At 46.1% G+C, this 13260-nt stretch overlaps 1 protein-coding gene across 1 annotated transcript in view; it reads left to right on the forward strand.

The window, feature by feature from the left end:
• The window catches only part of LOC133351260 (mucin-like protein), a 56165-nt gene that overhangs the window by 19803 nt on the left and 23102 nt on the right, over positions 1-13260 (forward strand). The window contains exons 6-10 of the mRNA XM_061566364.1: positions 424-537; positions 1151-1276; positions 1787-1920; positions 4195-4356; positions 4791-4956. Of these exons, the coding sequence (XP_061422348.1) occupies positions 424-537; positions 1151-1276; positions 1787-1920; positions 4195-4356; positions 4791-4956 (702 nt within the window). The remainder of the gene's footprint in view (positions 1-423; positions 538-1150; positions 1277-1786; positions 1921-4194; positions 4357-4790; positions 4957-13260) is intronic.

A 13260-nucleotide genomic window follows, 5' to 3' on the forward strand; every position in this document is an offset into this window, starting at 1 on the left:
AATCACATACTCCTTTTCGTGACTATGTCTGCTAGGCTTTCTTAGCATTGTATTCCAAACCTATTCTTCTTTCGTAAGGCAGGAGGAAACATCAACAGTTTTGAAACATGTGAAAGTTGAATGCTAAGTTCTTTTAACAAATACAGGGAGGCGGTAGACACTGTATGGATTGCAGTGACACCGCTCGGGTGTGCATGCATGGTGCATTCGTCGGTGATGTGATTCTAAACTTAGCAAGTCACTTACCCTATCCTGCCATGAAATCTGTATTATGTTCTGCGTGAGTCCGTATGTAATACTTTTTTGTCCCTCTCAACGTCTTGTGTTTCATTTGCAATGTATGATTAATGTAGCTGTCAATAGTGTAAATCTTGGACTGTTAAAGTGACATTTACATGAATGATGTTTGTGATTTCTCCATAGATATCGATGACTGCATTGGAAACGAGTGTCAGCACAATAGCGCATGTCTGGATGATGTCAATAGTTACTTGTGCCTTTGTCCGAGTGGATGGACTGGTCTTCGCTGTGCAACTGGTAAACATACATATACCATGCTACTTATCTATAACTACTTATAATACTTATAAAATATACTTATAACAATTGAACATCGCCCATTTACTCGTTAAGCCATACATGGTACTGCATACATAGTTTGAACCGGTGGTCCAGTGGTTGGGGCACTGCACTATGAACCCCGTGACCTGAATTTTATATCTGAACCAGTCTTGGGCCTCGCCTTCATCAGATTGTAAATTGCTGTGTGGTGAAGTATGGTCAAACTACCCCCATTACTAACACAGTGTGGGGAGGCCTTCATCCTGTCCATGGATTGAAGAAAAGGCTGTAAATGTGTATATATTTTTTACCACATATCTAACTTTTTTTTAAACTAAACCTGCGTCTTTTGGGAGGCTCTTCTACCAGCAGTGTTGTAAGCAAGCAACTACAGAGCTGCACCTTTCAAATCTCTTAACATTATTTCGGTTTTAGTTGTTATGGTGAAGTTTGAGTAATGTTTGTGTCATGCCGAGAATAACATCAAATGTTTATGTTTTAAGCTTGCTGAGCTTCATGAAAATATAGTCTAAAATGTGATCTTCATATATGTAACTGTGGCCGTGTGCACATTGTATGTTTTGTTCAGACATTGATGAGTGCAATGTTGGACCTTTTCCCTGCCACGGAACGCTTGGGCTCTGTACCAACACGCCTGGCTCATACGCTTGCTCGTGCAAGCCTGGCTATGAGGGAGATGGCATTCAGTGCTTCGGTATGCAAACTCTGCTTTTGAGAAGAATAAAACACACGATAATTCAATTTCAATAAAGTTGTCACGTGGGTAATTATGCTAATTGTTTTGGTTTGACAGCAAACTGATATCTTAATAAGCAAGCATATTTTTGACAATTGTATATTGACGTTTCGCTGAAGATTACATCCAGCATCAGCAGGTGTAAACATATACATATAATACACATTTAATTTCCATTGAATATTTACTAATTCAATATCATGTATAAGTCAAATAATTCAATATAGAGATACTCATCTGATACTGATTGGATAAATACCTGACAATGCTGACTTCTGCAACCACGTATCGTGACCTTTCCAAATCATGAACTAGGGTTTAATGGTATCTGAAAAATATGATCACTTTCCATTGACACCTTCATCTAAGCAAGAACTTTTCTATTACCCAAAAGTCAGTTTTAATGTGTAACGATTATATTCACTGTGAGAGTCTTTCTTTAATAGTGTAATTGATTTATTTTAACAGAGAAGAGGCTCTTCGATTATGGGAGAAATGTGTACGACCAAAGTCCGTATATTTGGGACACAGACTACGTGTCTCCGTTCTTCTCACCACCGTACGGATTTCCATTCGGAACCAGGTTCTACCAACAGTTGTATGTAAGTAATTTCAACTGATGCTGTTAGAAGATATTGTACAATACATATGTCAACGTCTGAAAATGGAATATCATCTTTTAAGAGTTTCATTATTGCTAAAGACGTCATATTGACCAGAATATGTTGAAGTTATTGAATTAATTTTCGATTTAAAGCTTTTGTGACTGCAGGGATTCATCTTCTTGGTTCTTTCGGTAAAGTCACGTGACTTTACCGAAAGAACCAAGAAGAGGTTATTGAAATACTTTTGTGCTGTTTTGTTGCCCCAGCATTGAGAAAATAATTATTAACACTCGCATATGTAAACAAATTAATTAAATGAGGGTGCAACTCCTAAATAAATAAATGCATATCTGAAAATGGCTTTTCCCCTTTTATGTGGCAACAAAATAGGTGTTAAGATGTTAAAACATCAAACTGAAACCTTTTACAAGGAATCACAACACCGTTTTGAGACTAGGCTCAAAAGGAAGCTGTCTCTGGTGTGGACCAATCAGTTTCAAAGACAATGCATATATTTTCAGTGTGTTTTTTGTTTGCATTCTGACCACAAGTATTGTGGTTAATGCAGTCATGATTCCTTGTAAAAGGTTTCAGTTTGGTGGTTTAACATCTTATCACCTGTTTTGTTGCCAGAAAAAAGTGGAAAACCTATTCTCATATCTTGGTACATATCTCTTACAGATTTGTACCTAGGCTGTGTGTATCGGGCTGTCCAACACAAGTTTTATCAGTGTGAAAACACTTCTACCAGAGCTTTCTCTAACCATGCGATTGCAATGTGACTGCCAAACATTTAAATAAAAATGTCAGAATGTAGTTGCATTTGTATGAAAACGTCTAATACAGCAAGAGCTAGGTGCTCGCAGCCAATATGATTCGTAATATAATTTAGGGTTAAGCATTGCAAATGTTGTGGATTCACTCTTCAACACACCGGTGGGCTAAAAAGTAGTGAACTATTTGTCTTTTGCCAATGTGACACATTTTTTACTGATTGGCCGTGTCAGATGGTGGAGGGTTTGCTACACATTTGTAAATAATGCGATCTAACCCAAACATATTTATTATGAATAATACTGGTCACAAAAGCCTACGTGTTCAACTCACATTATGATCTGACTAAATCTGTGTCGATAAACCCTCATTACCTGACATAACCACACTACTTACATTGTCATGTGTACAAGTATTATTATTGTTTCAGGTCAACCGGTAAGTTGAAAAACAATTCTCAAAGACCAAATTTAGCAATTAGATACACAACGTTTCGCTTGAAACTGCGTGAAACACCTTCAGGAAAATCCAGGAAATCGGGGAATCTGATTAGCTAAATTTGGTTGTGAGTTCCGTTCTTTTTAGCACGTTTGTTTGGCTATATTGGGCGGTGGAGGGTCTGTTGATACGATTTTCGTCAGATAATGATGTGGCCTTGCAGAAAAATCTGTTGTCCATACAACTTTATTGATGTATGTATGGTGAACTTCTTTCACACCGTATGTAGCCAACCGTGCTAATCGGAGGTGCGGGGGAAGGACAACAAACTAAAGACAAAAGCAGTTTTTAACATAGTTGATACAAGTATATCAAATTTACAGCATTCACACTTTAGTGATGACACTGTAATATCCGACAATACACTTTTAAATTGTATTTTATATTAAAAATTATGTTGTTGGACCGTCCAGTTAGATATCATATAGAGGTTAGCTATGTAGCCGTGAAGTAATATGGGCTTTGAATTTTAATAATTTCATGGATACGTTTCATACACTTTAAAGATGTGGGAAATCATTTGTATAATAATTAAGGAGCTTTTAATTGGGCATGGTACGTCCACCATTTAGAATGAAAAATCAATCATTCGTCCAATTATCTTGATGAAGGAGAAATTCTCATGAAGCATCACGGTGTTGGATGTACACACATACAGGAACTGATTTTAAAACTGATTTTAATCCATGCTAAAATGGCGATGGTGCATGCAGTTTCACATAAACCAAAAAACCGTTGACTTGTTCAATAAATAAAACAACTTTTATGAAGCTATAGATAATTGTCTTCAATATTACACTCACTATGTCGAAGTAGTTTTTTATTTTAATTGTGAGGTTGCCTAATTTGTGCAATTATTCATATTGCCTAATTTGTGTAATGGTCAGTTCTTTGTTGTCTTATTTGAATTGTGCAAAAGTGGCACTCGTGCATTTGTTTTCTGTCATTTAAGATGCTCAGATATTTTAATTGATGCACGTTTGTGCGTGTGGTATCCAGTTCACAGACAACGGGTTGATTGTGTTCAAAGAAAACGAAGACCAATCAAAGTTTGCTTATCCCAATCCAACGAGAAATTCATGGTGGTACTATACTCCCATGATTGCAGTTTTCTGGGACGATTGTGACTTCTCATCCGGCATTGGAAAAATATATTACCAGGTATGTGTGCTGTACGCTGAAGAGTGTAAAAGCCATCGACACCTTTGTATCCAGTTGCTGTTATTGTTGTTAGCCTGTAACTACCCACTCCTGGGCAAAGGTCTGCCCCATTTTCTTTCATTCCTTCCTTTCCTCGGTTGTTAAGTAGTGAGCCTCCAAACTCTTTTATTTCGTCTCGCCATCTCTTTCACCATCTTTCTTTTTTTTCGATTGCCTTCTCTTCAGTATGCACTATGTAGTTAATTTCCTCTATCACTCATCAATTGTTGTCATGATGTGTCCTGCCCATTTCCACTTGATTTATTTTTCCGTGCATTAAATATATATAGCTTTCACGTGAATGCACACATTTGCAAACCTAACATAAATGTATTGCTGGAGTAAATGTTGGGCTTCGTCTCTCCACCTCAAACAACATTGCTTCCATTTTGCAGGAGTATGACTTTACTGTGGGCAACCCGAGCCAAGATGCAAAACAGCTCCGTGACAAGGTGCAGGCCCAGGTCCGAGCCAACTTCAGCTCTATGTCGGATATACAAAACTATGTGCCCACCTGGATGTTAAAGATCACCTGGGAGGAAGCTCCTGCTGTGCCAGCAAGCAACAATGGCAGATATGTAAGAATATTTAGCTAATCAATTCCAGGTCATACTTTAATGTCACTTCATAATTTTTTTACATTTTTATTGCATTTTTCAATAAATGGTTTGTGTGTGTGCATGTGTAGGTATTAAGTATACAAAACAAATCTCGCAAATAATGATTTTATTTCATCAAATGTTGCTTGATTTTTGGGGCATCAAAAAAATATATCTCATCTAATAACAATACGTATTTGATATATGTTAGTCAATCATAACTGTATTGAACTTTAATGGGATTTGATCATCACAAAAAAAAATCACAGTTACGTAATTATTTTATTTTATTTTATTTGTTTTGGTTTCGCACATTATCTTGTCCCGGCAATATGTTACTGCAGCAGACATAAAGTAAACTTGAAATGTCCAAGTGACCTGGACCCGAGTGGGTTCCGGGTCTATCGGGTGTGAGGCACGATCCATCACATACTCAGGCACATGCCGTCACACCATACTAAGCCATGAATGCCACGCAAGGCCTCCCCACACCTCGTCAGTTATGGGAGTTGTTAAGACCATGCTTCACCATGCTGGTCGGTTTGAGTTTGTGAGGTTGGTGGTGGAGGGGGGGACAAGACTGGTTCAGATATCTCTCGTAACTGTTGTTAGCCATGGGTGGGGATTTAATGCACTTTGCCAGGTCTTGAGTGAAGCACACTCACCAACGTCTATCCCCTTACCGTGGTGAAGCATTGCATAGTTATTTGAAACAAAATGTATTTTAAAAGAAAATTGTATTTCTGGAAATGGAAATTGAAAAAGAATATTCGTAAAAGTGCCACTTATGCATAGGTTATAAATAGATGTCACGAGATGTTTACGGTCAGCTCATATTTCAGATCCCGTTGAGTTATTTTTTTCTGGATAGGGTTGCATGGCACTGCAATGGTGTTTAGCAATTTTTTGTTTGGACTCGGATTACAATGCAACACTGCTGCATTCCAGATAATTATTTGTCCCCGCTGAGGCCCATACACGAGTCAAATTATTTTAACTTGACTTCATAACTCTCAGACCTTCCTGTCCATGCCTCATGTGGGGTGCAACTTGGCATACACCTGCAGGATTGACACATTTTATCTGACTATGCCATGGAAATTACTTGACTGTACTTCACTACATTCTTCAATCAGTACCTTCCAAAAAACTTTGAAACTAAAGTGAGTTTTTATATCTTCTCTCACGAAGTCCTAAATAGTATAAGCATTTACATGTTTATCTTCAATATTTGTTACTGTAAAATTGTATCCAACCACAATCACATGTGTACTCTAAGCAAATTGAATGTCAATATACATCTCTCAGTCGTACTGCATGTTGTTTGGAATCATATCCATTTGATATCCATTCCGCATGGATTTATATTTGTTTACTTTTCAGACAAACACATTCCAAGCCATCTTGAGCACAGATGGCATATTTTCATTCTGCCTACAAATATTTAAGGATGGAGGCATGCAATGGAGAACTGAAGTTAGGGATGTCAACAATGTTGTTATGGGCTTCATGAGGTAGGTCAAACATCACCGATATAGATGGTAGTTTTCGATTTAAAGCTTTCGTGACTGCAGGGATTCATCTTCTTGGTTCTTTCAGTAAAGTTACGTAGAAGGGAAGTAATAAAATAATAAAAATAAATCATAATAAAATAACTCTCACAACGTTTCGGCCACAACGCAAGCAGCCGTCCTCAGGTGAAAACCAGGTCTGTCGAGGCGACAGCGTCTGAACGAAACAGCACACGTGCTTGGAGCATATATATAAGCTGGGTTGTAAGGGGGGGAGAGGGCGCCTTGACAAAAGAATATGCATATCAAGAGGAATTTAGCATATTTATGGAAATGCAGGTATGTGATTAGTACTACTTATGCCCGTGCATTATGCAGGATTAGCAGCATCAAAGGGAGGGGATATGGGAAATGCAGGTATGTGATTAGTACTACTTATGCCCGTGCATTATGCAGGATTAGCAGCATCAAAGGGAGGGGATATAGGTAGCATTAAGAAAGGGAAGGAGTGTTCATAGTGTAATAAAAGACTCGGACGCTTCTCTCTGACTCCGTGTCCTTTATTTGGGTTCGCGTTCTCTTTCCCTCACGGCACTCCTCCTGAGACTCTCTGCCTGGCAGCTCCGCAGCTGCCTTCGCTCCCGTAGCCTTCCGCGCTCCTGCAGCTCCGCTGCAGGCTCTTGGTGCAGCCCTCTGGCTGCTCTCACAGCAGCTCCACCGCTGCTCCCTGTTCCTCCGTGCTCGGTCACCGCTGGCCGGCGGTGCCGAGTCTTACCGTGTGTGGCGATCTCGCCACTCCCCAACCTCAGCCCTCCGTGGCCTCTGTGGCTATCTCGCCATCTCCAACCTCAGCCCTGCGTGGCCTCTGTGGCTATCTCGCCACTCTCTGCTCTATCCCCAACTCTCTTCCACCCCGCTGGCTGGCGCCGTCATGAGCCCCTCAGCCACCAGGCTGAGGCACGGCGACCACCCAACGTGTTCACCACCCTTCACTCCCCCGACTGACCCAGATGGCTTCCTGTCTCCCCGCTATAACTTCTCCCCCACGTGACCCTGACTCCTCCCTCTCGGATCGTCATATCCGCCCCGCCCATTTACGCCCGCATTACACCACCCTCCCCCGTAGAGAAAATTCCAGCCGTCCTCAGCTGAAACAGAACAAAATAATGCGGGCGAAGGCATCACAATCAGGAGTCCCCCAGACACAACGGAGATTATAAGAACAACAACACAAGTAACGAAAGGGGAGGTATCAGGAACTGGAACAGAACACCGGCCTGTCCTCCGCGCAACAACAACAAGAATAAGAATGGCACAATGCACAACAACGGCAACTGACACGCAAGAACGGCCGACGCGCACAACCCAGGAATGTGATGTTTTAGTGCGTGTCCATGTTGCAGTTCCATCCGCTCGGCCCAAGTCCAACGTCAAAGAGCAAGTGGTAGAGCAGGAATGACGAACGGGCGCTCAATCGCTCCTTCAAGTCCTCATCCAGTTAGCACACCAGGTAACACCCAGTGTGGCAGGCACTGAAGATCTGTGACGAGAAGGAGAATCCAATCCCCTGAGGCACAGCACAACAACGCACATCCACATGTCGTACACGACAGCCACCCGGCCCCAGGGTAGTGGAGATGATGTAAATCCGGCCCGCTTAAGAAAACCCCCATAAATACCCAAATAGACGCAATGGATGCCCCAGTATTTACATTTTAACAACAATATTATTTACACGTGACAACAACAACACAACAAAATTTCCAGCTCTTGCCCACCAGCAGTCCTCCCTTGAGGACCAGCACAGACATCACACGTACACAGCATGTACCCATGGTCACTCTCAACAAAACCCCTAGTCGCACACCCTCGCGTGGAGAGAGCCACGCACCCCAGCGGTAACGTTTAACTTGAGCTAACCCTCACCGTGGTCGTCAAACCACAGCAACATCCACTGACCATACTCTCGGCTAGTGCAATTTCGGGGATGAGCAGCAACTCGGCCATGCTCCTCCCTTACTATCCCATCAGAGATGGACACACACCAGCCTCGTATAGCCTGATGCTTTATAGCCCAGGGAAGGTTCATCCCCCGGCAATGCCAGACCCCATGGACTCCCCCCATGGGGCAATGTTCTCTTATAGAGACAATAACACCCTAACCCAGATCCCGTGAGCCCCCGGCACACCAGGTTCAGTCTGCCACCGCACAACTGAACCATGACTCCCCGAGCCATATGAGCACATGGCCCATTAGTTTAAGACATACCACGGAGGATTCGCCTCCGGGCTGTCAGGTCAGCCATCAGCCATAGGCCGATGTGACCACAACTCGTGCATCACCCAATCAACAATGGCAGGCATAACAGATGGAATATTTGCCCCACCGCGGTTTTTCCCGCGCGCTCAAAATGGCGGCCCCCTTCGCCAAGCGCGTTCTCGCAATAACTCGCGCGCACTCAAAATGGCGGCCCTTTGCGCAAAGCGTATCGTCGCCATACCCCGCGTGCGCGCAAAATGGCGGCCCAACGTGCGAACACGTGGCCAGTTTTCTCCGTGCGTGCACCCCAGCTGCCCTTTGCTGGGGGTCACAAGACGCATCCCCCGTCACGTTATAACAACCCCACCAACGATAGACGCACAGCCCCAGCTTGCTGCGCACAGCAGTCATATCGGGGAATTTTTAACCAATATTTTACCAAAACACATTGGTTACACACACCAACCCGCAAGCAACTCCTGGCTGCATGCAATCAACCGAATGAGCGACGCCATTTGGCGCCAATTTACGGTCCCATCACCCTTAACATCTGAGCCACCCACAACGGCGTCATCGCGCACCCTCATTTTCAAAAAGCTCAATTACCCCTATTATATACACGCAATCTCGTGTGCACAACACCCATACAACCAAATTTTTGGGTCCCCCTCTATAATATACACGCAATCTCGTGTGCACAACACCCATACAACCAAATTTTAGGGTCCCCCTCTATAATATACACGCAATCTCGTGTGCACAACAACCATACAACCAAATTTTTGGGTCCCCCTCGAATTTGTTACCAATTTCCAAACAGGTACGCACAAATAATAACAATCTCAACCCCAATAGTCAACCACTGCATCGCACCCCATAACCGTACAGAACGGTGTAACAGCACATGCAGTCAGCATATCGCGATCACACGCGTACATTTAAGCACAATAGCAAGCAGATCTGCAGGCAACCAACACACCATTAATCCTATCGTAACTTTGCAGCAACAACACAAATATTCTCTCTCTTGCAACAACCGCATCGCACACAGCACCTCGCAGCACAATACACCAAAAAAAATATTTTTCAATTAAGCCCGTCGCACACGGTAACCCACGAGATGGTACAGCGCAGGATACCCGACGCTCCCGAGTTAATAATTAACTTGACCATCAAGATAACAACTCCACGCCGCAGCGCACACACACTATTTGACACTCAGCAAGCACAGCAGACTCTCCTTCCATCCTCAACACACACTCATACACACTAATTGACACCGAGCAACAAGCAAATAACGCGTTCATCCAGAAAACACACACACACAGCCCGAACCACGCTCCACACGGCGGAGACATGCAAAAATCGCCCCGCCAGCACGCTAGATGGGTGAGGTGTGTGTTAAGGCCGGGTGCGTATCGTTACGACTCGCCCGGGGCTGCAGCAAGCAGAGGACGCAGGGTGGTAACTTGAGACGCCTCGCAGAACTCGTCCGGCGACTTGACTGCTCCGTCGTCTCGCACCCGAGCCAGGACGGGAGAGCTCCCGTCCCAGCAGCTGCAGCGTCGGCGTCCTCTCCTCGCAGCTCCTCCTCGAAAACAGCAGCTCACAGCAGGCTGCTCACCCCGCGGCACCTCCAGATGGCAGCGCAAGGCTGCCTCTCCGCCGCGATGTTGAAGATGGCGGCGTCTTCCCGCCGCGGTGAAGACAAGATGGCGGCTTCCCGCCGTTTCTCCCCTGCCACGCCCAAGATGGCGTCTTCGTGCTACGTGGCAGATGGCGCTGGCAGCGCAGGAAAGGCGGAGGCCTGCGGATCACCACCGGGCCTCCCCGACGCCGTCCTCGGCGTGGTGAACTCACACAGTTGCGCCAGCACGATTTTCAAGGTCTCCATCTGCGCCGCCATCTGTCTCCATCGTAAGTTGGCGTCCTCCGGCACAGACAGGTCCACCGACGCGGCGACACCTTGCTCACCCGGACCCGTACTCGTTCCAGCACGGATCTCCTCTTCCATCGCAGGCAGGTCCACCGTCTGAGGAAGGTCGTCGTCGTCTGATGATGTAGCAGATGATGGCGCAGGAATATTCTTTTTTTTCTTTCTCTCAGTTGTTTTGAGATGCCGTTTCACTTCTGACACCAGTGTAATAAAAGACTCGGACGCTTCTCTCTGACTCCGTGTCCTTTATTTGGGTTCGCGTTCTCTTTCCCTCACGGCACTCCTCCTGAGACTCTCTGCCTGGCAGCTCCGCAGCTGCCTTCGCTCCCGTAGCCTTCCGCGCTCCTGCAGCTCCGCTGCAGGCTCTTGGTGCAGCCCTCTGGCTGCTCTCACAGCAGCTCCACCGCTGCTCCCTGTTCCTCCGTGCTCGGTCACCGCTGGCCGGCGGTGCCGAGTCTTACCGTGTGTGGCGATCTCGCCACTCCCCAACCTCAGCCCTCCGTGGCCTCTGTGGCTATCTCGCCATCTCCAACCTCAGCCCTGCGTGGCCTCTGTGGCTATCTCGCCACTCTCTGCTCTATCCCCAACTCTCTTCCACCCCGCTGGCTGGCGCCGTCATGAGCTCCTCAGCCACCAGGCTGAGGCACGGCGACCACCCAACGTGTTCACCACCCTTCACTCCCCCGACTGACCCAGATGGCTTCCTGTCTCCCCGCTATAACTTCTCCCCCACGTGACCCTGACTCCTCCCTCTCGGATCGTCATATCCGCCCCGCCCATTTACGCCCGCATTACACCACCCTCCCCCGTAGAGAAAATTCCAGCCGTCCTCGGCTGAAACAGAACAAAATAATGCGGGCGAAGGCATCACAATCAGGAGTCCCCCAGACACAACGGAGATTATAAGAACAACAACACAAGTAACGAAAGGGGAGGTATCAGGAACTGGAACAGAACACCGGCCTGTCCTCCGCGCAACAACAACAAGAATAAGAATGGCACAATGCACAACAACGGCAACTGACACGCAAGAACGGCCGACGCGCACAACCCAGGAATGTGATGTTTTAGTGCGTGTCCATGTTGCAGTTCCATCCGCTCGGCCCAAGTCCAACGTCAAAGAGCAAGTGGTAGAGCAGGAATGACGAACGGGCGCTCAATCGCTCCTTCAAGTCCTCATCCAGTTAGCACACCAGGTAACACCCAGTGTGGCAGGCACTGAAGATCTGTGACGAGAAGGAGAATCCAATCCCCTGAGGCACAGCACAACAACGCACATCCACATGTCGTACACGACAGCCACCCGGCCCCAGGGTAGTGGAGATGATGTAAATCCGGCCCGCTTAAGAAAACCCCCATAAATACCCAAATAGACGCAATGGATGCCCCAGTATTTACATTTTAACAACAATATTATTTACACGTGACAACAACAACACAACAAAATTTCCAGCTCTTGCCCACCAGCAGTCCTCCCTTGAGGACCAGCACAGACATCACACGTACACAGCATGTACCCATGGTCACTCTCAACAAAACCCCTAGTCGCACACCCTCGCGTGGAGAGAGCCACGCACCCCAGCTGGTAACGTTTAACTCGAGCTAACCCTCACCGTGGTCGTCAAACCACAGCAACATCCACTGACCATACTCTCGGCTAGTGCAATTTCGGGGATGAGCAGCAACTCGGCCATGCTCCTCCCTTACTATCCCATCAGAGATGGACACACACCAGCCTCGTATAGCCTCATGCTTTATAGCCCAGGGAAGGTTCATCCCCCGGCAATGCCAGACCCCATGGACTCCCCCCATGGGGCAATGTTCTCTTATAGAGACAATAACACCCTAACCCAGATCCCGTGAGCCCCCAGCACACCAGGTTCAGTCTGCCACCGCACAACTGAACCATGACTCCCCGAGCCATATGAGCACATGGCCCATTAGTTTAAGACATACCACGGAGGATTCGCCTCCGGGCTGTCAGGTCAGCCATCAGCCATAGGCCGATGTGACCACAACTCGTGCATCACCCAATCAACAATGGCAGGCATAACAGATGGAATATTTGCCCCACCGCGGTTTTTCCCGCGCGCTCAAAATGGCGGCCCCCTTCGCCAAGCGCGTTCTCGCAATAACTCGCGCGCACTCAAAATGGCGGCCCTTTGCGCAAAGCGTATCGTCGCCATACCCCGCGTGCGCGCAAAATGGCGGCCCAATGTGCGAACACGTGGCCAGTTTTCTCCGTGCGTGCACCCCAGCTGCCCTTTGCTGGGGGTCACAAGACGCATCCCCCGTCACGTTATAACAACCCCACCAACGATAGACGCACAGCCCCAGCTTGCTGCGCACAGCAGTCATATCGGGGAATTTTTAACCAATATTTTACCAAAACAAATTGGTTACACACACCAACCCGCAAGCAACTCCTGGCTGCATGCAATCAACCGAATGAGCGACGCCATTTGGCGCCAATTTACGGTCCCATCACCCTTAACATCTGAGCCACCCACAACGGCGTCATCGCGCACCCTCATTTTCAAAAAGCTCAATTACTCCTAT

This window comes from Lethenteron reissneri, chromosome 36, assembly GCF_015708825.2.
Source record: "Lethenteron reissneri isolate LAM-NWPU_2019-01 chromosome 36, ASM1570882v1, whole genome shotgun sequence".
Lineage (NCBI taxonomy): Eukaryota > Metazoa > Chordata > Hyperoartia > Petromyzontiformes > Petromyzontidae > Lethenteron > Lethenteron reissneri.